Source organism: Ruditapes philippinarum, unplaced genomic scaffold (genome assembly GCF_026571515.1).
Source record: "Ruditapes philippinarum isolate M1 unplaced genomic scaffold, ASM2657151v2 ctg1150_1_1_1_1, whole genome shotgun sequence".
NCBI classification, from domain to species: Eukaryota; Metazoa; Mollusca; class Bivalvia; order Venerida; family Veneridae; genus Ruditapes; species Ruditapes philippinarum.
Genome location: NW_026860971.1, coordinates 29,680 through 54,828, shown reverse-complemented (window position 1 = coordinate 54,828; position 25,149 = coordinate 29,680). Strand labels below are relative to the sequence as shown.

Genomic DNA, 25,149 nt, shown 5'->3' with positions numbered 1-25,149 from the left:
TTTAACACTGTATCTTGAGATCACTTTTAAAGTGCTTGGAACTTTTCATACAAATTTACTAAAAACAGAGCAAAGCTAAAACATTGTCATACATATTCATCCTGAGGAAGATTGATATTTTGATTGTTGTATAAACATAATTTCCTCCTTGTTAGGTAGGGACAGACAACCCCTGAACATTTATGTAAGAACTTAAAAGTTCATTCATGTCTTCCACAATGCCTTAACTGAATGGCCATGACCCTTCATAATGCTGCTGACATACTTCTTGTTTATGGGTCTTCAGTACTGCTTACAATACTTTGATAGTTTTTTGTTTAATTGTTTCGTTTTATTCATTTTTATTTTATTTTTGTCTTATATTTAAATTGACAAAAATGTTTATAATTGATGTTTACTTACAGATTCATTACTGATGTGTGACACAGACATGTATTGGAATGGGTTTCAATGCTACAGATGTTCGTATATATGTACTAGTATTCCCTCTGAATTCTGCAAGAAAGAATGCCCCTGTATGTACAACGTTAATTTTGTTTCGTCCTACTTCGAATTAAATTCTTTTTGGTAAATGTAGATCTAATACTGATGTAATTTGGTTAAAACATATTTATTTTATCAAGTTACACTATTACACATCAAAACAAAATTTATACAAAAATCATGATAATGTGAATTGAACTGGAAGCTCAAAGTTTATTATAATTCTCTCCACAAGTAATTAAATAAGAACTAAAATAGAGAGAATATTTAAACAATCGTTTGTTGAAATTCTTTAGTTTTTTTCTTCAATCTTTTGATTCTAGATTGTGCGATATATTCACTGCAATTAATGAGGTTTATTACTTATTGATGTTGTTTTCCTTCCGTTAATTTCTACAAGCAATTAACTTTTTTATATTTCAGCTGTTTACCTCAATCAGCCTCTCATTTAGTGCATACACATTATTTTGACTTTGAACCATACCATAATACGAATTAATATTGTAAGTTTCATGAGGACTTTCTTATGAACACGTGTGCTGGTGATTAAAAATTATCTCTTGCCCTTTTGTTGAGTTGTTTGTCCGCCATTGCTAGAAACCGAGGTTCGGATACTGGCATCCATAAGCACGGTAAATTAAAACCTCTAGTGATTAATTTTTATTTTCCGTTTTTTATTTCAGATTACGGAATACAGACAAAAAAAGAAAAACAGCCTGAATCTACAGATAGTGATAGAAATGTTTATCATAGTTTCTCCGGACGAATCAATACAATTCTCATTTTTGTCATTTTGTCATTCGTACTTCTATGTTTTAATTTCCGTGTTACATATATTTTGAAAAGAAAAGATGATAAAAGAAGAGATTAAATGATATAATAAAACATTAAACAGTAAATGTTAACATAAGAATGTTAAAAATTAACAAACAACGCTTAATATGTGTAATGCGATTTTTATACATTGGACTTAAAAGCCCCATTATGCCTCAGAAATGCTATCATATATATTTCTCGAAAATTGTTTGTTTTCGTTATTTTGTTACAGTTTCCTAAAGAATACTGATTTGTTATATACCTGAACTATACTGAACGCTACTATTTACAAATGTAAAACATCTAACATACTCATTATCCATAATTTAAACATTATTAATATTGATAGTAAAATAAACTGTTCTAAAAAATTAAAAAGTATGGATTTCTGAGGCATAATGTGCCTTTAACAATTTATTTTGTTATTAAAAAGGTACTATGTTTTCACAATATATATTCTGCTTTTAACCGATTTTTAGAATAATCTTCTGAAGTACAGACAATATGTTTTTAATTTCTCACTCTCTTTACTCACAAACCCCACCTTCCATCACAATAATATTTGTTTCCTGAATAAGACACACACTTTTTGTTTACTCACAAATTACTACATCTATTCGTGTTATTCTTTAGGATGCAGTGTTCTTTGTGTTATATAGAGTTTTAAATCAAAATTTACAAGAAGTCCTTGCACATTTTTAGCTAAATACCAAGTACTTTTGGTACAAATTTTTGTGTCTGTTTATGAAGAGAAAGTTTTTCTGTAAGGAGCATCAGGAATAGGTAAATGTTAATTAGTAATTATTTACAAAATCAAATTTGTCAAGAACGAAAACGGCGCAGCACTTGTTTAAAATTATTTGTTTTAATAAAACTGTATGTTTATAAGACTGATTCAATTAAGCCGATTTACAAAAGTAAAAGTGTTAAGATTCATTTGAAATATTGTACTTCTATTGGACAAAAAATAATTTCAAACACTAAAGGCCTCAGCAGACGGTAGGATTTAGTTGTACAACACTAATTAGAGAAGATGTACAATTTTCAAAGCAATACAACACTTGTTTTCGGACCGTAATTCTGCATTGAAGGAATCATCTGAAATTTCCCTAAACATTGTTTCAGTAGATCCCTTATATACTTTACTCTCTTTTTTTGTCTCTCCATGAGTAATGATTTAAACACTTCCATTTTAAAAAATATTATTATCTTTTTATGTGCAGCCTGACCGAATCTCAAATCTGGGACCCTCGGAATAGCGTACTGCAGCTCTACTGACTGAGCTACAAACTCTGAATCTCCCCTGATTCAATACCCTGACATAATCATTTTCGGAATAATTTGGGATTCGAACATGCCACAACTTTGGGTCTCCTGAAGAGTTTTTCAACATCATTTTTACCCCATGTTACTACTATCTTTACCCTTAGCCCTAACTGTTCTGGAATTTCATTCATCACACCCATTATAAGGAGATAATTTGGCAATCTGTTACTTGTGAATGCGGGATGTCTGTTCGACAAGGTTTTCAAAATAGAACATGTCCTATCTCTTACATTATTTATTCTAGTATTAACTTTACGAATTTAAGAAATAATAGCCTTCACATATTAAGATTTACTTGTACATCTTAGTTTAAATTGGTGTTGTACTTCAAAATCCTACCGTCTGTTGAGTCGTTTTTAAGGAATGTGTGCTACTTCCGTTTAATCACATGTTGATACATTTAGATCTGTTTGTCTTTAAAAACGCATGTGTTCCTTGTGTTATAAAGTACAAGATTTATCAGAAGTCATAGTTCAATATAAAGATAAAGTTTCTAAGTTATATATTTGTCTTTGTTACAAATCTTTTAGTATGTTTTGTTTGATTGTTTTTGTGCGTGGTTTTTGTGTCATATATTTATTTTATCCGGTATGTGAAATATTTGTAAAATAGTCTTGTATATTATGGTTAGCAAATTATATAAACCGTAAATGTGTAGAAAATAGAAGCGTAAGGAATACATATGAATAAAACTTGATGTTTCTAACGTGTATGGGTCGTATTTCATAGTAAAAAGGAGTGTGTAGTCACCCGATTGCTTTCGTTCGCTGAATAATAGTTTTATGTTAACGGTAGTCTAAATTGAAAAAAATAATCTTTGTGTAAAATAGTTTAAGTTTCAAATATTACATTGTACATGTATAAGTTGGCATTAAAGATAAAAAAGAAGTGTGTGATAGCATGTGGTATAAAAGACTGTCCTTGAAATCCAATCTTAGGAGCATGTGTTACGATTAATAACAAATATGTTTAGTCTTACAGTCCGAACCCAAAGCTCCCTTGTAGTTTTGTTTGTTGACAATTTGTGTTTTTTCCCCAATCTCCGAATGCATTTGCCTATTGTTAACATTAATATAATCACAGGTTAAACAAGCTATTGATGTATCTGAATTTTTAGATATTTGTTTCAGTATCTTACTGGTAAAAAGGTTTCAGTACAACACAAAATTTGATAATCACACGCAACTCAATGTCATTCATTGGTACCATGCGCTGCTTTAAAGCTATTACTTAAAAGCGCTGCAGCGAAATAACCGCCCGACGAAAAACCTTCTAAATTTCAAGAAAGGGTATTTAAATGTAATGCTAAATTCATTAACGTTCGTAATAAATTTCACTACTCACTATTATAATTAATGCATACAGAATATGTGAAAAATAGGTGGCTTCAAGTCACTAAAGAGTGGTTGCTATGGATAACATTAGCATATATACAGATTTTTATTGCAACCGGGAAGTTTTGTATACAAGAATTTCAAACATTCGTAATTGTTTTGACATAAATGTAATATATAAATGTTTACTTTATAGGCCAAAGATGTAAATCTGGACTAAAATGTCATATCGAAACAGACATCTAACTACTAGTAAATAAATTTTCTTAAACACAATTTATTAGCAAGTCCTAAGTAAAAATGAAGAGTGTAATTTACCCGTCGATGAAAGTTATACTTTTGAGGGAATGTTATTATTTTCAAAAAATTTAAACAGCAACAACAAAAAAATACTATAAATGTTTTTGGCCTTTGATTTTTAGTACTTAAGTGTGTTACTTTCTTTTTGATCGTTATCATTTGTCTCATGTTAAATTTATTTATTTTCCTTGTTATATTTTGTTTTCTTTACAAGATATAGTGGTGCATACCGCAACTAGCTGAATTTCGGGTTGGATGTAAAAATCGTTGATCAACTGAAAGCATTGTTAACTAAAATGTTCGTATTTGTTATATTTCTCGCTTGTTTCGCGTTATCGGAATGTTCCTATGAAGAAGCCATCCTTCAGAAACTGTTGAAGTTTGAAAATGTTGTGCAAAAGATGAACAACGAAATCACCACATCAAAGAAACAGGGAAAGCAACATTTGACAGGTATGACAATTTTACTGATATATCTATTTAAGATAATGCAATGACAAAAGGGTCAAGATAAAAACTAAAAATAAGCTAATGACAATCTCTAATTTTGCAAATTGTAAAACATGTGTGACACTAGATGGAATAGCCACTATAATATTTCCCATTATTTTTACTATTCCGATTAAAATAATTTATTCTTTGAACAGAAATAAACATGCAATACATGTGAATGACAGGCTCGATTGACAATTTCGTTTGCTTTATGAGATTTAAATAAATTAATTTCAATAATTGCGGAATGAGAATATGCTCTTGACGGCTGAACTAAAATGAATTTCATGGTTATATCTCAGATGGTAAACTTCAATGATATTTTCATTATAAATGTAAATATAAAAGTGACTCCTCGGAAGCATTAAAACAGCAAAAGTACATGAAAACTGCAAATTTGGGTTCAAATTTGAGTCTGTGCATAAGGGATAACGAAAAAGTGCAGTATCCCTCATGTCCTCTAGCAGCACCGGCTTGATCAGTTATCAATTTTCAAACATCATTACAAAGTAAATCTAATTCAGGCGCTACTTAATAAGAACCCTTCATTAAAGAAAGAAGCTTTCTTAAAATATTTTTAAGCAGGGTAATTTGATGTTTGTATGAAAATTAATCTCCATCTATCTTAAATCTTTTTAATTAATGAAATTGAAATCATTAAAAACCAACAATACATAATATAAGAAAAAGTAATTTACAGAAAAGTCAGGAAAGTGTGAACAGACCTAATTAAAAATCAGTTTTTGGTAAGATACATTATGTGTACGTTAAGTTTTATACACTTATGAATGCAAAAACATATTACAAACACATAATTTTAATTCTAAATGTTATAATACCCACATTTTTTTCATATTTTACATTTTAGACTCCTCCCGTACTCAGACGGTAGCGTTTCATGCTAAAGATGTCATCAATATTGCTCCAACTGTCGGACAGAATTTCATATTCAAAACTAACTTGTTCAACTTTGGAAATGGGTATGACAACCAAACTGGCATTTTTACTGCGCCTATAAATGGCACATACCTTTTTACAATCCAATTATGCACGACCGAAAGCTATTATCTTCATTATGAGATCACTATGAATGGAACTCCACTGAAGCGAGGCTGGTTTGGCAAATCAAGTAATTTTTTTACAACAACTGCAATTTCTGTGCTAGAGTCAGGAGATGGTGTATGGATGAAACTTATTCATTCGGGTACTAAACTGCACAATAGTGAAGTTTGGTACAACTCGTTTCGTGGAACACTTATCCATAATTAACAACATTACATCTACTGAAAATTGAAAACTTACAAAAATATAATAAAGTATTATCCAAAATCTGAAATGAATGCATCAGTAATCATAAACATCATTTATTTAATAAATGCTTATTCCTGCAAAATTTAGATTCCATTACACATTGGTGTCAAAGGAGTTTTAAATGCAACACATATCTTTCAAAAATAAGTAACGGTGTATTGTAAGTGACAATACAATTTGTAAGTGGACAAACATTTGTAAATCAGACAAAAAGTTTGCACCTTTTTAGTTTAACACATTTTTGTGGGTTTTGTATGCTTTAACGAATACGTCATTTTATTCCAGATTTACATCTGTGGCCTACAAAGTAAACATTTATATATTACATTTATGTCAAAACAATTCTGAATGTTTGTAATTCTTGTATACAAAACTTCCCAGTTGCAATAAAAATCTGTATATACATGTGTGGTAATGTTAAGAAACCCCACATATATTGAAAATATATCAATCCTGTCTTTATCATAAGGAATGTTGAAAATGGAATCAAGTCAATAGATACTAGAAATCTTAGTAAATTATGATGTTGTTTTTCATTTATGTGTGAAAATATGTGAAAAAGTAAAGGATGTTATACATGTAATAATTAATACTTCTTATTTTTTGCTTTTGAGTTCATTACTGGTTTATCCGTGAAATTCATAGTTGATAATTTCACAGTGAAAATTACCAAAATTTAATTAAACAGACTACTTTGAAGGTTTTCCCCATGAGGTACCTCAATTTTATTTTTGCTGATAATTCCAACATTGTCAGGGCTATTAAGGGTAAACCAAAGCTGACCTTGATAATAACTTAGATTTCAAAAGTAATAATTAAAAAAAAATACTTCAATTCATTCAGTTTACCAATCACCAAACATCGTCTCTATTTTTTTGTATTTCATTTTTACAGTCTGGAAACTGAAAACTGCTCTTGGTGGCATTTGGGTAAATTTAAGTATCCTACGAGCAATTACAGTAAAACAATTTGTAAAAGCAATGAAAGTCGCCTGCAAAGGATAAGTAAACAACCCAGCATTCGTAAGACAGCCTTTCAAAATTCCATGTTTTCCAAAGTCCTAGTGGCTTCTAGAATTGTTTGTTCTAATTATTAAAACAAACGATAATTTGTTTTTTTTGTATAACATAAATCATATCATCTGTCTTATCTATTGCTCAAGTTTTAATGTATTTTTGAGAAATACGTCTGAACTTGGGAAAAACAGATTTGATATTCATGTTGATATTGAGGAACATGACATGACCAGTTTATATCTTCAAATCAAAAGCTAGGAAGCCGAAACCTTAAATCTTGTTTGTCATAAACTTTGCCTAAACGGCATTCAATAGTTTAAAAATAGCATACAAACCCACTAACCTGGAGTAAATTCGCGCGTTATAGATTATTTTATGACTCGGTAGCCATTTTGTTCAGTTTGCAACCAATTCACTCGCTTGAAAAAAGTGCGCAACCATTTTCACGTCCTGCCGTTTCATATAAGCGCTTCGTGTTAAAACAAAAAATTATATCATTAATTCATGTGTCTAGAAGAGTGGCGGGAAGATATAATTAACATGTGCATTATGGATTTAGCTATAGTGTGATCATAAAACAAAAATATATGTCGCAAAGGGAATAACTTTGCAAAAATTGATATGAGGATATATGATATGACAAAAGATCCACTTTTAACCACGAACCTTTGATATAAAGTGACAAGCGTGTAAGGAGACACTTCACATTCTTGACTGACCGGTTTTAGATTTTGCATGGAAATTTCCAGCTGTTTCCCTGTGCATTTTTCAGCTGTTGTTATAAACAGTTTTCAGCTGATTTTGTCTTATGCATTTCCATATGTAAGGCAATGAATACTCTTCTACAAAATGAAAAAATGTTCTTTTCAGCACCGAATATATCTTCTTTAACCTTGGTCGATGACATATCATTACCGTAGGATATGTAGATGGGTCTTACAAAATCACAAACAATCAAAGCAAACATAATTATATTCTTGAATTTATTGTTGCATTGTTACTTATTTTAGTATTTTTATGTAAATAGAGATGTATTGAAACTATCAGTTTGCATCGTCCAATTATATTTATTGTGGTGCTTTTGCCTCTTATAAATTATCTTTATCTTATGAATTATCTTCATTAAATCTTAAATATTTTTAATAGTATTTTATAACTTTAATTTTATGTTATGTTTTTCCTCATCGTATGAGTATTGTAATCATTAGTACATCTTGGTTCGAAGGTATTGAATTGTCCAATAATTTCCGATTGACATCATTTCAGGTATACAGTTTGAAAACTGCATACCCTTCAAAGCAGTAATCATATGGGATACAAATACAGAGGGATATCACTTCTTCTATTACCAGAGAGTATATATAGTAAATCTTATCAACGAAATGCCCAATAACTCAAAAATCCATTTGAAAATATTAGGCTCAGACACAGCTTCATTTCTTCATTTTGACAAAGATCATTTGAATGATACTTGGGTAGAAAAAATAGCAGGAATAAATGATCCTTCCCAATTTAGGAATAATTCAATTTCATTTAAAATAATAAAAAAATGACGTTTTTGATATTTTAAATACGAATATGGCTGCAGAATAAACATTGATTTGTCACTTTTTGTATTGTATTGTACGGCACTGAAATGACATTTATTGATTTTAATCCGAATGGAATTTGAATATATCTGAAACATATCAAAAACAGAAAGGATAACCATAACTTCAAAAATGTTGAAAATAGTTATGAATAAGAAAACAAACTGGACATACGTTGTCTCGATCTTATTTCGCTATAACGGCCAGTGTAACAAATTCATAGGAACAAGATCTCACGAAATTTACCGAACATTTATCGAATATTAATATATTCTGTGCATTGACCGTATAATCAGTATGGAATTGCCAGGTTTATAAAATCAAACAATACCTTAAATAATTCATTGAAAGTTGCCGTATGGCCCTTAATAAAGTTGATGTGACCTAAACAAACATGCCATTTGGTAAACAAGAGGGCCATGATGGCCCTGAAATCGCTCACCTGTATATAAGTCCCTGGGCCAAAGCCAATTTTAAACCAGGGGTTTTATTTGAACAAACTTGGTAGACACCCATTATAAGATGTTTCATGATAAATTTATAAGCCCTATATACATATAGGGTAAAAAGAATGACCGCCTGGGGCGGGGCCAATTTTTACCCCAGGGCTTTTATTTGAACAAACTTGGTAGACACTCACTAGAAGATATTTCACGCATAGTATCTAAACCCTAGCTCTTTGGGTGTTTAAAAAGATTTTTTAAGTTTTTACTATGCACATACAAGGAAAATCAATGACCTCCCGGGGCATGACCAATTTTAATACAAGGGCGCTTACTTGAACAAACTCGGTAGACACCAATAAGAATATGTTTCATGCTAAATATATTAACTCTAGCTCTTTTGGGATTTTTAAAAGAATATTTTAAAAGAATAGTTTTTACTATTTACATAAAGGGAAAAACAATTACCCCCTGGGGCGGGGCCAATTTTGACCCCAGAGCTTTTATTTGAACAAACTTGGAAGGCACCCACTAGAAAATGTTTCATGCTTAGTATCTAAGCTCTAGCTCTTTGGGGGGGGGGGGGTTAAAAGATTTTTTAAGTTTTTACTTTAAACATACAAGGAAAATCAATGACCCCGGGGCGGGACCAATTTTAATTCAAGGGCCCTTACTTGAACAAACTTGGTAGACACCAATAAGAATATGTTCAGAGCTTTTATTTGAACAAACTTGGTAGACACCCACTAGAAAATATTTCATGCTTAGTATCTAAGCTCTAGCTATTTAGGTTTTTTTTAAAAGAAGATTTTTTAAGTTCTTACTATATACAAATAAGGAAAATCAATGACCGCCCCCGGGGAGGGGCCAATTTTGACCCCAGGGCATTTATTTGTACAAACTTGGCAGACACTGACTAGATGATGTTTCTTGCCAAATATTTAAGCTCTAGCTCTTTCGGTTTTCTATTTTTTGGACAACCCTCGTAACCAACGCTGAAAAGCCTTTTACTTTATCACAATCCATTGAGAAGTTGCAGCACTTTGAATTCAGTTTTGATGGGGGAAAATGCAAAATAGTGATTTTTGGCAATTTCGAGACGTCCCCTGTTGCTGTGGTAACAAAAAATTTAAGATCGGGCATGCTTTTACAGAGGCTATGGTCCAGTCAATATTTGTGCTAAGTTTCATCAGTATCGAAGCATTTTTCAAAGCTTCGTAGCAGTTTGAACTTGTAACAAGAGGCTTTTCAATGAAAACGGTCATCTTTCACAATATGTTCATGAGGTAAAGGGTTAATAAATTAGAAGTTTATTATTATTGTGTATATTTATGTATTTTTTGTATGATAATATCAATCAACGATAAATAAATAAATAGTGATATAAGAAAGGACATGATAGAATGTAAATTTAGGTAAAATATTAATACAAGTTTTGTTTAAATTAATAAATAACAGAAGTCTAATCTGGATAATAAAGTACAAATAAAAGGACAGAAAAGAACAGAACATATTTTTGTTTGATAAATACAAATCTGCAACATTCATTTTCACTATATATCTATATTGTCTGCGTTTCTCTCAAATACTATAAACTCTTTATTGTCTGCATTTTACAATATGTTCTATACTGTTAACAAAATAAATACAAGTGTGCAATATTCATTTTCACTATATATCTTTATATTGTCTGCCCTTCTTGCAAGTACAGTATACCCTATAATGTCTGCATATAACAATATGTTCTATACTGTTTCGAAATGAATACAAGTTTGAAACAGTCTACATGCCCCCTTCCCCAATGCTCCCCACCTCCCCCCATGCTCCCCCACTTACACAACATTGGTGTCCAGACTAACTTTGTGATGCCTTGAGGGATTTTAAAATAACTTTGCATGAATGTCTACCACATCAAGAAGATGTTACACGTCTTGCAGGCCCATGTCACTATCTAAAAAGGTCAAGGTCACACAGGTCGAAAGTATACAACTAACACAACAATCATGTCTGGACTGTAACTTGGCACAAATGTCTACCACATCATCATGTAAATGTTGTTTCCAGGCCGAAACGAGGATGATAAGCTGAGCTTCTTATGCCAGAATCATGGTGATATGACGTACACGTCTAGGACCAAAGTCCTTCCCTCATAGGTCTCGGTCACGCAGTTTTAAGGTTTTTACGGTCTTACAATTTGAGTTTAAAGGTACACACATTTGTGACCAGACTGTAACTTTGTCATGCATGGAAGGATTTTAAAATAACCTAGCATATTTATCTACCACATCAAGATTGTGTCGTGTCCAAGATCCAAGTCCCTACCTCTATTGTCACACTTATAGTTTGAATGTATTCTCACAAGAAAAGTTTAAAGGTACACATTCACATCTAGACTGTAACTTTGTCATGCATTGAAAGATTTTAAAATGATTTGGATTGTTTTGATTTAAAAATAGCTTAATTATAAGGTATAATGAAGTTGACCTTTTCAACGTTTTTTAGTTAGTCGAATTGTCTTTATGGATTACGTCAGCAATAAACATCTTTTTATTGGTCGCTTCTGACTTTGGCGGTAAATATTTTGTCCTTTTATTTCCTGGACATTTTGATCTGACATTATTAAAGATACTGCAGTAAATGTTTATTAAATTGGTGATTGAGAGATATACAAATACACACATGTACTTGTATCTATAACATAAATTACATATACAGTTCATCTACTTCTTTTGAATTATACATGTGAGCATATTTAATCAAATTATACAAACTTTGTATGAGAACACCTATATTATGCATTTAAGTCATTTATAACTCACATCAAAAATTGTTTGAACGTCTATTTGTGATCATAATGATTACTATACAAAAGTAATATTTACCATAAAGAAACTTTTAGAATTTAATAAAATAATACATGTATATTAATCAATATGATATACATACAAATATATTTTCATATGACTAAAATTTTTTTTGGTATTTTTTCTGATTGAAAACTGATAATTTGGCACAAATGTCTACCACATTAGGGTGGCATGTCACATCTAAGGCCCATGTCTCTATCTAAAAGATCATGGTCACACTTAAACAGGTTACAGGTTAAAGGAGCACATTCGTGTCCAGACTGTAACTTTGTCATGCACGGAAGGATTTCAAAATAAATGGCACAAATGTCAAACACACCATGATGATGTGTCGCATGTCACTTAAGGTCACACAGTTTGAAGGTTTCACATTCGCCCTAAATGTGGCATAATTTCCTACAATTAGGAAACTCTCTTACATGAGGCACATCTAGGTTTCCTTTGTTCCTTTTTAGCTCGACTTTCTTTTTTGAAAAAAAGTAAAGGTATTGCTATTGTCGCAGCGGCGTTGCCGTTGCCTTTCCCGTTCCCGTCCGCAAACTTGTACCTGTATCATAATTTTTTTATTTCCTGGTGTATTGTCTTCATACTTGGCCACAACAACCCTTTGGACAAGACCTTTCAGTAGACCACACTAACCTTGACCTTCATCCATAAATGACCTTGACCTTCAAGGTTAAAAGTCCAAATTTTGCTTGTTCATGCTGTTATTGGCTGTAACTTTGTTATTTTTGAATGGATTGTCTTCAAACTTAATAACATAATAATCTTCAAGGATATCCCTTAAAAATAACCAGACAGACCTTGACCTTCACTCATAAATGACCTTGACTTTGAAGGTCAAATTATTGAAATTTTCAATTTTTTGGCTATAATTGACTGTTACTTTGTTATTTTTGAATGGATTGTCTTCAAACTTGAACATAATGATCTTCAAAGATAGCCCTTAAAAAGAACCAGACAGACATAGACCTTCACTCATTAATGACCTTGACTTTGAAGTTCAAATTATTGAATTTTTCATTGTTTTGGCTGTAACTGGCTGTAACTTTGAAGGGATGAACTTCATATTATAACAGAACATACTTAATTTTATCAAAAACTTGGGCTCTTTAATGACCACGTTACTCCACCACGTGACTCTTCCACGTGACTCCACCACATGACTCTACAATGTGACTCTACCACGTGACACCACTACGTGACTCAACCACGTGACACCACCACGTGACTCTACCACGTGACACAACCACGAGACTTCACCACGTGACTCTACCACATGACTCTACCACGTGACTTTACCACGTGACTCAACCACGTGACACCACCACGAGACTTCACCATGTGACTTAACCACGTGACTCTACCACATAAGACTACCACTGAAACCACCATGGACTCTTCCGCGTGACTTCACCACGTAACTCAACCACGTGACTTTACCACGTGACACCACCACTTGACACCACCACCACCACATGACTCCACCACGTGATACCACCACAAGACACCACCACGTGTCAACCACGTGACACCACCACATGACTCTCCGACGTGTATCTTTTTATAGAATTTTCTTTTTATAGAATTGCGTGTTTCTATTTATAGAAATGCATGTTTCTATGTATAGAATTTTCTATTTATAGAATTGCGTGTTTCTATTTATATATATATATTTATATATATAATTTAGTATATTTATATATATACAAAATATATAGACAAAACTTTTGTGACAAGACAGACCGATTAATTTTATAAAAAAGGAAACGTTAAGATTTTGTTCAAGCATTTCTTTGTTTGCTTTTAGTGAAAGTAAAAAGTCGAGCGCTGCCCCCGCCCGGCGGTGGCTTTTGTTTAAAAAATGACTATTTTCATTGAAAAGTCTCCCGTTACAAGTTCAAATTGATATAAAACTATGAAAACTGCTTCAATACTATTCAAACTTGGCACAAATGTTAATTGGACCATTGCCTTTGCAACAACATGCTCAGGCTTAAATTTCCTGTTACCATGGCAACGAGGGGACATCTCAAAATTGCCGAAAATAACTATTTTGCGGTGATGTTTTCTATCAAAATTGATTTCAAAGTGCTGCAACTTCTCAATGGATTGAGATAGAGTCAAATGCTTTTCACCTTTGGTTACACGTTACCTTATGGTTAAGCTGGGGTCATTTTTAGCCTCTAACAAGTCCAAAATTTTCTTGGCGATGAGGGGGACTGCCGGCCCCTTCAAACCCCCCAAACAGAAGGGGGCACATACCCTCACTGGCAACCCCCTGATGTATCTTTTGGTTGGGGGCCGCGCCGAAAAAGTGGTCACTTTTTTAAGCAACATTTTTCAAACAAAAATCAAGTGTTTGGGGCTTAAATAAGGCATTTTTTCACCATTTGAGACAACAGAAAGGGGGGGGGGCAGAAAAAGGCGTTAAAAGGTGTGTATGTCACGTAATGGGTTAAACAAGATGATGCCTGAACCCAAGCCAATGATGTTCCAGCCTAAGCTTAATGTCACCCTGAAGGTCAAAACATTAGACTATGTTGTGTGTGCTATTTAAGTCCTATACCCTTTAGGCATTTTTTTCAAACTAGGCTACAGCAAGGTGATGTGCTGTTACGTGTATTTTATATGGTAGTTCCACTATTAACTTTGTTTTCACAGAGCACGTTGTACTTTTTGTATGATATACAATTTTTTTATAACCCTTAAGCTGAAGGGAAGTAAAGTGATAAGTCTTTTCCACCAGTATAGAGCCAGGTCAACCTGCCCATCCATAAATTCTGGTTAGAGCCTCAGTACTGTTGGCTCATTAACTTTTTAATTTTCATTTGAATATTTCCAAAATTAATAATGAGTATGGAGGTCATTGCCCAAATTCAGCAGGTTATGGGTTAAATTTCTATAATTATGTTATAATTTTGATTAATGGTCTCAATTAAAAAAGTCAGTAACACATCAGTAGCAAGTTAGTAATGACTTCAAACCATACATGTAATTACTTTTACTAGTTTAGGGTTGATGTAGTCATAACATGTCAAACGTCAACACCTTAATGTGGTCTTTATTTCAATAATTCAATGAAAACTGTAGGAAATTCCTGTTATTTTATATATAAAACATAAAATACTAAGAAACTGTGTTTGGTTTTATTGTTAACATGCTATATATATCACACATTGAAGTGAGAAAATATCCACGTAGATACGCATGTTTTGTAATTTTCTCACTTTTCCCTTTGATATGATATCAAAGCATAATCACCCATCCTCTATATATTTGGAGATCACATGGTAAATTTCTGGTAGTTCATTGGCTACATTTAATAAGGTTTGAAATTAAAACAAACATTTTGTCACTCCCAAAACTGTTTAAGATCATAATTATGACTACAACACCTATTTTTGCAATTCAGACTAGAACAAAAAGCAGTAACAGGCTGTCCAATCTCCCTCTTAACAAGGTAAAAGTTTAATTTAAAGAGGATATTCACTTAAATTATATTTAAATTCACATCAAAAGGTAATACTCCTTTTTGGACATCATGTGGTGCTTTTGTTGGTTTTTTTACTAGAAAAATAAGTAGGTAGGCAATATTTTTCATGAAATTTAATAATTTTTTTGTGTTTACATGAAATGATGACTATATACAAACAATATGCTGTACAAAATAACAAAAATCAGATTATTTTATTGGCATTTTCATGATGATTTTGTACAAAACTTTATATGTTATACTTAATTTAGATCTACATTGATGTGTTTTGCATTTTTTTATTCACTTCTTTAGTCACATATATTTAGTGCAATAACTTAAGGTAGAACACCCTAATGGGCACGATAAGGAAGTGTGAAATTGACAACATAGGACAATTATATGGCTTATATCTCACCTGTATGCAAAATTTAAACAAACTTTACCGTGGAGTTTATGAGTTATGGACATTTTTATGAACTAAAACTTTGCCATTAGAAGGTGTTTTTTTTCTTCAGAAATTAGGGAACTCTAAATAAATTATAATATCATCACAATGAAAAATGTTTTCCTATTGCTCATTGCTAAGAAACAAATAATGACATACAGGTAACAAATTAAACGAGCAAAATGATTGTTTGTAAACGAAATTTTTTTAATATGTATAAAAATGTAACCCTACCAACCAACTTTAAACACTTATTTGACCATTTCCCTATGTAAAAAGACGTATTCAAAATATCCCTGAAATTTACCATAATGAGGAGCTATTTTCAAATTTTGCCTAAATTTTCTTAAATGTGTATTAGTTGGTTTTGCAGAATATAAAATACTTTTACCGTGTAGTTTTCATTTTATTAAGCTTTGAAAATATCTGGTATCATATTTGCTATTGGTATTATTTTGCAAATAAATAACTACAATAATTATATAATTAAAATTAAACACTTTTTTCTTCCATAAGGGATCTGAGAGATTCATAAAAAATGTTGAAAAGAAAAAAAAAGAGAGAAAAAAAAGTTGCCCCTTCAGGGGTTTGAACCCACGCCCCTCAGTTTCTATTGACTTGACAGTGATTCTAGCCTATTTGAATACTCTTCAAAGTGGAGATAGTGCATTAGGGGTGAACAACCTTAATCTTAAATTTTCACAAATTCAAAATATTAATATTACGTCTTCTTTATTTTTGTAGAATTCTATTGCGCTGTAAGTGTAAGAATACATCAAAAAATAATAATTATCCTTTATATCACATAAAATTCTAAAAAATGATCATTAAATAGAGGATATTTGTTTAGTTCAGTGTAAGATCGGAATATATTTCACCGAGTGAGCACCAAAAGGTATATTTCACGAGTGGCGCAGCCACGAGTGAAATGTGAACTTTTGGTGTTCACAAGGTGAAATATATTTCGATCTCACACTAAACTAAACAAATTTTCTTTTTATTACATGCAAAGAAACGTTTTAAAAAGACATTAAACCTAATACTGAATGAAAAGCGCGCCAAATAATAATACAACGTGACGTCATTTACGACGTCACGTCATTAAGTTTGTACCCAGTACTGTGCACGCTGGTATTTCACTGAAACAACGTAAGGGGCTTAAATTCGAAACAGTGAAATTATCAAAGTGGTAATTTCACTGTTTCAAACAGTGAAATTACCAATTTTATATCACTGATATATTTCTATAAACCACCGAAAAGCATGTAATAAAGCATTATAATTCACCTTCAAATTTTATGTTAAGTGATAAAAAATGAAAAATAAAAGTAAATTTTATATATATATATTTTTTTTTTTGAAAATAATTATACATTTATACATACATAGATCAACAAACCTAAAGTTAAATGTGATATCATAATGTTACAATAATTTCTATAATTGAATGTTGAATGAATGATGATCTGATGAACTTATCCAATTGTTAGTGACATATCATATATTTTCATGTCTTTAACATCATTTTATATAATCTGATATAATTGTCATCACTGTCCTCCTTTATTCGACTAACACAAAGTGTCCTGGTTTTTGCACACCAACATGCAGCATAAGGTCTGTCTACATTCTCCAGTATAGTTTTACTATCTTTACAGTCGCCACTTACTCTATGTATACAATGACTGTTTCTAGCATTCACCAAGAGAGACCCATCATCTAACAGTGTTATTCCACTTGGTTCTTTTATTACTACTACTCCTATTATCTCTCCCTGCCAGTTAAATTTTAGAACTACATCCTTGCCAGAGTCAGATACATAGATTGAATTATTGTTTGTTGTAACATACCCAGGATGATTGAAAATTTTGTCACCATTGGAATCTTTATCAACAGTAATTTCAGTATTACCCTTCAAATCCATGATTTGTAGTTTAACTGGTATTGAAAATGTGACTGCAAGTTTTTCCAGATGATTACTGATGCCACAACAATGTCCATCTACCTTCAGATTGTTCTTTAGTGAGAGTGAGTCCTGGGAGAAGGAAATAAACTGTATTGTTTTACTTTCCGGTAATGTAACAGCAAGTGAATCACTTGTGACAAAGGTGATATCCCAAGGTGATGAGTCAAGCTTTAATTCTTTTATTGTTCCAGTATAAATGCGTATCATTTTAATAGATTCATTATAGTAATCTGCTGCAAATAATTGATTTTGAGGAGAAACAGCTATACCAGTAATCCAGCTATTCTTTTCATCTGAAGATGATTTAGCATTAATGCGTCTTGTGGTAGACATTTTCATTGCTCCTGCCCCTGGATTCTTTGGTTCTGCTGGCTGCTTTACATTCTTGCTCAATGTTCCTAATTTGTTCTCATCCTTAAGGACTTTCTTGATTTCTTTATTTGGTTCAAAGATGTACTCATCAATGTCATTGATTGTTGGTAGTTGTGATAATATATTGTTTTTATCTTGAATCAGTTGCTGAGCTCTCTTAAGTTCAGTAAACAGTTGGTCAGTTTTCTTGTTTGAATTGAGATGTTTCAGAGTATCAGCTGATGCTTGAAGTGATTTGTTGATGTCATCACATGTTGTTTCTGTTGTTTTCAACTTGTTGTTGTTTTCATGTTGGATTGTTGTAGCAGTATCTTTAACCTCCTTTTCTAGTTCATCTAATCTCTTGTTTATCTCTTTTCTAAATTTTTCAATTTCTCCTATAGCATCTTTAAGAGAAGTTGTTGATTTATCAACTCTTTGTTTCAGGTCACTTGTAATCTGGGAGGATTTGTTTGTCAATTTATCAATATCTTTTAGTGTTTCCTTAACATCGGTGCTGTCTGAAATCTGTCCTGATATATCAGGTATGTAGTCAACATGACAGGATGTTGGTGTGTGTTCAAGGGTCACACAAACATTACATATAAGAGCATTATGGTCATGACAATAGAATTTGATCACTTCTTTGGTGTGTTTAGTACAAGGCTTTATAAGATCACCAGTCTGTGGACTGGAACTAGATTTTGATGATCCATGGAGTTTTTGTTGTTGTGGCATGTGATCTTTATCTAAAAGTTGGTGATGGCGTAGTGGTTTTGGTAGTCTGTGAGTTTTGAAGCATGATTGACATAAGTGTTCCTCACAATCTACACAGTAACCATAGGCAGGAAGCCTGATATCAGCTCTGTCACATATTTCACAATAAATGTCAAAATCTTCAGCACCACCCCGAGATAGTGTAGATGAGAATTTCCGAGATGCCCTTTTACCAGGAACAGCCATTATTAACCTGGAATACACAAATTGCATACAAATATTTATGACTAGCACTGAATTTGCATAAGGAGGAAATTTGATTCATATTCTATAACCACGAGTGTTAACTGCCCAAAATAATATGTAACTACCACCTGATCTGAACTTTCATGTTAACTTCAAGTAATGTGTTGAAAACATAATTTCAGATTATTTTATCACGTACGGAACTGCTTTTATATTAATTATTGAAAAATCTTTTATGCTTACCTCTACCCCATCTAGAACAAGTTACATTAAAAATCAGGAAAGATGTGGGTGGGGTACAGTAAAATTATTGTCAAGGTTATTGTAGGTAAATGTTATAATGTTCATAAATAAGATATTGTAAAGTTAAGTTTTATTTACTTTTAAAAACATAGATTTAAAATAAGATTATAAACTCACCATGGTTTATCCTGCTTACTGTGATATTCTTAATGCACAAAGTGTAGTAATTTTAATGTTTCTCATCTGACAAGTGAATTCCTTTCTAGTCTATCCGCTGATATGAAAACTTTAAAAAATCAGTTGGTAAAGATAAAGTTATTGATTCACAAGCCAAAACTTGTTCAATATTTGAAAAGTATGTTACATGATATAAATTTACAAAGGAATTTCACTTTTTGTAAATGCTATCTCGCTGTACAAACAAATTTAACATTTTATGATATCTTGCTGAACTTGATACCAAAACAAATATCCTTCTTCACAATCCCAAGGATAGCTCTTGAAATGAAACATGTCTTCGCTATAAAATTATAAATCAATGTTTTGTCTTATGTTATAAAAGTGAGACAAATTTTAAGCAATATTTTTTAATACGTATTAAATTTTTCTTGTATTATTAGACGCCTGCAAGCGGCGTCTAGTAGATCTAGATATGCATTTGTCCATACAGCAATGGGGAAAATTTTAGACTTGATTCTGTGTATTATTTTTTTTTAACAAAATCACACAGTTTTCATATTTTCTGATACAAATAGATTTTCTGATGTACAGCATGTCACAGAGCTTTAACGGATTAGAATAAATGTTTAACTGAAGTGATAGTGTCATATTTGAATATCATATTCTTTTTATTATTATATAATTTTATCTACATAATAAATAACGTGCCAATGAGTCAGTCTATAGTCCATCATTCTAAAACTTAACCGTTGAGAGAGGTAACGACTGATGCAGTGTCACTCACTTCATTTGCTCTGCCTCTGTTGAAGTTCGGATCCGCCTTAAATTGTCACCAAATTGAACATGATCCTCCGTATGCTATCATTTAGTCTGTCCATACTTTCAGTGCCTGAAAGGGCGGATGGACCCTCATTTAGCCTAGAATACATACATACATTTAGTCTTCTTTGATGGGGCGGAAGGGATCGAACCAGGACAACTTTGATAATTATCACTTGTCAAATCTTTAAATTACAAGCTACAAAGCCTAAACCACGCCCACTGTTAGATAGGCTTTCCCTGAACCGTTAAGAAAATACGCACCGGTAAGAGGTCACTGCATAATAGTTCGTCCTCAAAATCATTCGAACATTATGCAGTTCGTACCAATATTTAAATGGACATACTTTCGGCACATATTGTCTTGAATTTAATTAAAGTATACTAATGGGGGTGTCCGTGGCAAAGTGGTTAAGGTCGTTGACTTCAAACCACTTGCCCCTCACCGCTGTGGGTTCGAATCCCGACAGGGACTTTGAATTATTTCATGTGAGGATTTTTTTCAGCTAGCCCACGGAACGTCGGTGGTTCTACTCAAGTGCCTCTTCGTGTCTGAAATAATGCACTCCAGGGCACCTGAGGTCTTCTTCCACGATCAAAACTGGAACGTCGCTAAATGACCTGTACTGTGTTGGTGTGACGTAAAACCCAATCAAACAAACAAACAAAGTATACTAATCATTTCAATTTTACTTGTTATCCAATTTATATTACTTCGATCAGACGTTTCAATCTTTGTCACAACCGACAAACATTTCAGAATTTCAGACATGGCATTACTTTGTGAATTTATGCATTAGGTTCTACTTTTTCACAAAAATATGCATTTTAAATATTAAACAACGACCACATACCAAGAACACAGAGAAAAAAAAATTGATTTGTACTTCAGATATTCAACTGTAATAAAGAATGATTTTCAATGCTGATTGACTGCTCACATCATTTGGTGGCGTCTTTGATGTGCAGCATCAACATTTAAATCTGTTTTATATGTTTTCGCACATCCAGCAGGAGTTCGAATTTATTTTTTTCTCCACAAAAAATTGTCAACTTCTCTACATGGAAAATTTTTCAAAAGTGAGCCTGTCTGCAGTGAGTAGCATTAAACAAATTGTCATAAATTAAATTGTCACAAAAATATAATAAAGTCATAATCCAAATTGTCACAGAACATATCATTATGAATAAAATTAACACAGAATAAAATGTCATATAAATAAAATTGTCACAGAATGTTATGTTATAACTTATAATCCAAATGTTCACACTTTGAAACGTCATGAACAAAAATACTGTCATAGGACATTCTTGTTATGACTCAAATTGTGACAGAATGTTATAAATGTCAAGATTGAAATTATCACAGAATATGATGTCATAAACAAAATTACCTCATACCTGTGCGGTTTTTGCCATACCCGTGCGGTTTTTGCGGCTCCGTAAATATGGTAATGCACAGAGCCGTGCATATATTTTGACGTGACGTCATTTGCGTCATATACATAGTGTTAAGACTAGCATTACACTAGAAGCGCATCAATGAAAATAGTTATCACTTCAAATGGCCTCTATTTTAGTATATGATAAATAAAATATTAAATTCGCGTAAGTTCATTACTGATTTTATTGAACTTGTTGAATGAAATAATATTATGCTTGCCAGAGGGTCGCATAATATAATTTTTTCAACTCGTTCAATAAATTCAGTATTGAACTTAAAGTCATTCAATATGCTCTATTTATTACAGAACATGTTGTTATGCATCAAATTGTGGTGGAATATTATATCAATTGATGCAAATAGCCACAGCCTGTAATTTCATAAATCAAATTGACACACAAATTATTTTCAGGAATCAAATTGTCACGGAATTTTATGTCATTAACCAATTTGTGATAGAACATATTGTTATGAATCAAATTGTTACAGACCATATTATTATAAACCATTTTGCCACTTTAAACAAGGACCCGCATCTCAATTTCATTGTATTTTTTTACCTCTCTAATTATGTTATGAAGATATATAGATATGTTGCTGTCTCTATCGAAATAATCATTTAATTTCTAAAGGAAATTTCATGAATTTTTTAAGCTTCATGACATTAAGTTTAGCTGTCAAATTTAGCCATGACAATTATTTAATTGTAAAGGGCATAGGAAGATGTTTTATTTTACAGATTTTTCACAATATAATTTTCAACATTTAGGCATATACATACAATATACTGAGATATACATTTACAGAGGAACAAGAGATTTCTTTTAAGACTCTACAAAGTTAATAATGATAATAAAGATAACAATTTTATAATATTTTACCAATTTGTCAAAATCATTAATGCCAGACCTATTTATAATATAACATGAGAGAAAGATTATTGTTCATATGACATATTGTACTGTTATACAGTATGGGGTCTTACAGATTAAAGCTATATACATGTATGTTATGAAACAAATAAAGAGATTTAAGTCACAATACTACAATTTCTTATAGAAATATGCTTTAAAATAGTTAAATGTAGCATTATATGGCATAAAATATACAAAGTATTACACATGCTAGTATAATATATATAATGATATACATGGTGATTGGTAAAAAAATAAAACTCTAACTGCAATTCTGGCATTTTGATTTTCTCTCTCTTATATTTTTTCTTTTCTTCACATTTGCACTTTATGTTCAATGATGAAAATTGAAAAGTAAAAAATTATTTTGTCCGGAAAGGTGTAGAACTGATTATTATGTGTACATTTTAAGTGTTCTGTATTTTAAGTACTTTATTGTCAGACATCTGTTTGTATTCTACGCTAAAATTTTTCACAATAGATATATTAATAAACATCTTATATGTCGGAACATCTATAGTGTCATGTCATATCTTGTCATGTCTTTTACACCATTTTATACAATTTGATATAATTGCTATCACTGTCATTGTCATATTTTCTACTAACACAAAGTGTACTACTTTCAGCACACCAACATACAGCATAAGGACTATCTACATCCTCCAGTATAGTTTTACTGTCTTTACAGTCACCACTTACTCAATGTATACAATCACTTGAGCAACCATTCACTAAGAGAGACCCATCATCTAACAGTGTTATACCACTTGGTTCTTTAATCACTACTAATTCCTACTGATCCTTTCACCTATCCCTGCCAGTTAAATCGTAAAACTGCAGATTTGTCATTGTCAGATACATAGATTGAATGACTGTTTGTTGTGACATACTCAGGATAAATGATTATATTACCACCATTGGAATCTTTATCAACTGTAATTTCAGTATTACCTTTCAAACCCATGATTTGTAGTTTAGCAGGTGCTGGAAATGTTACTGCAAGTTTTCCCTGATGATGACTGATACCAATAGAGCACTGTCCATCTACCTTCAGTTTGTTCTTTAGTGACAGTGAGTATTCGGAGACGGAAATGAACTGTATTGTTTAACTGTCTGATAATGTAACAGCAAGTGAATCACTGGAGGCAATGGTGATATCCCAGGGTGCTGAGCCAAGCTTTAATTGTTGTTTTATTGTTCCACTATTAATTTCTATCATTTTAATAGAGCAATTATAGCAATCTGCTGCAAATAATTGATTTTGAGGAGTAACAGCAATACCAGAAATCCAGCAATTCTTTTAATCTGAGAATGATTTAGCATTGAGTTTTCTAGGGGTAGACAATTTCATTGCTTCTGCACCTTGATTCTTTTGTTCAGCTGGCTGTTTCTTATTCTTACTGCTCAATGTTCATAATGATTTCTGATCTTGAAAGAATTTCTCGATATCTTTATTTGGTTCAAAGATGTACTCATCAATGTCATTGATTGTTGACAGTTGTGATAATATATTGCTATTATCTTGAATCAGTTGCTGAGCTATCTTAAGTTCAGTAAACAGTTGGCCAGTTTTCTTGTTTGAATTGAGGTGTTTCAGAGTATCAGTTGATGCTTGTAGTGATTCGTTGATGTCATCACATGTTGTTTTTGTTGTTTTCAACTTGTTGTTGTTGTCTTGTTGGATTGTTGTAGCAGCATCTTTTACCACCTTTTTCTAGTTTATCTAATCTCTTGTTTATCTCTTTTCTAAAGTTTTGAATTTCTGCTATAGCATCATTAAGAGAAGTTGTTTTAGCAACTCTTTGTTTCAGGTCACTTGTAATCTGGGAGGATTTGTTTGTCAATTTATCAATATCTTTCAGAGCTTCCTTGAACTCGGTGCTGTCTGAAATCTGTCCTGATATATCAGGTATGTAGTCAACATTACAGGATGTTGGTTTGTGTTCAAGGGTCACACAAACACTACATATAAGAGCAGTATGGTCATGACAATTAAATTAGATCACTTCCTTGCTGTGTTTAGTACAAGCTCTGTAAAATTACCAGTCTGTGGACTGGAAGTAGAATTTGATGATCCATGGAGTTTTTGTTGTTGTGGCATGTGATCCTTATCTAAAAGTGATGGCGTAATGGTTTTGGTAGTCTGTGAGTTTTGAAGCATGATTGACATAAGTGTTCCTCACAATCTACGCAGTAACCATAGGCAGGAAGCCTGATATCAGCTCTGTCACATATTTCACAATACATGTAAATGTCAAAATCTTCAGCACCACATTGAGATAGTGTAGATGAGAATTTCCGAGATGCCCTTTTACCAGCAACAGCCATTATTTACCTGGAATACACAAATAGCATTCAATTATTTA

At 32.1% G+C, this 25,149-nt stretch overlaps 2 protein-coding genes across 2 annotated transcripts in view; one reads left to right on the top strand and one right to left on the bottom strand.

Annotated features, from left to right (window-relative positions):
- Positions 1 to 25,149, top strand: part of LOC132714073 (uncharacterized) — a 54,198-nt gene that overhangs the window by 2,748 nt on the left and 26,301 nt on the right. The window lies entirely within an intron of this gene.
- Positions 17,221 to 19,812, bottom strand: LOC132714065 (E3 ubiquitin-protein ligase TRIM71-like). The gene is made up of 2 exons (XM_060696799.1): positions 19,601 to 19,812; positions 17,221 to 19,187 (listed from the first exon to the last, which is right to left on the bottom strand). The coding sequence occupies exon 2, from the start codon at positions 19,178 to 19,180 to the stop codon at positions 17,408 to 17,410; it is 1,773 nt and encodes a 590-aa protein (XP_060552782.1). The 5' UTR covers positions 19,181 to 19,187; positions 19,601 to 19,812; the 3' UTR covers positions 17,221 to 17,407.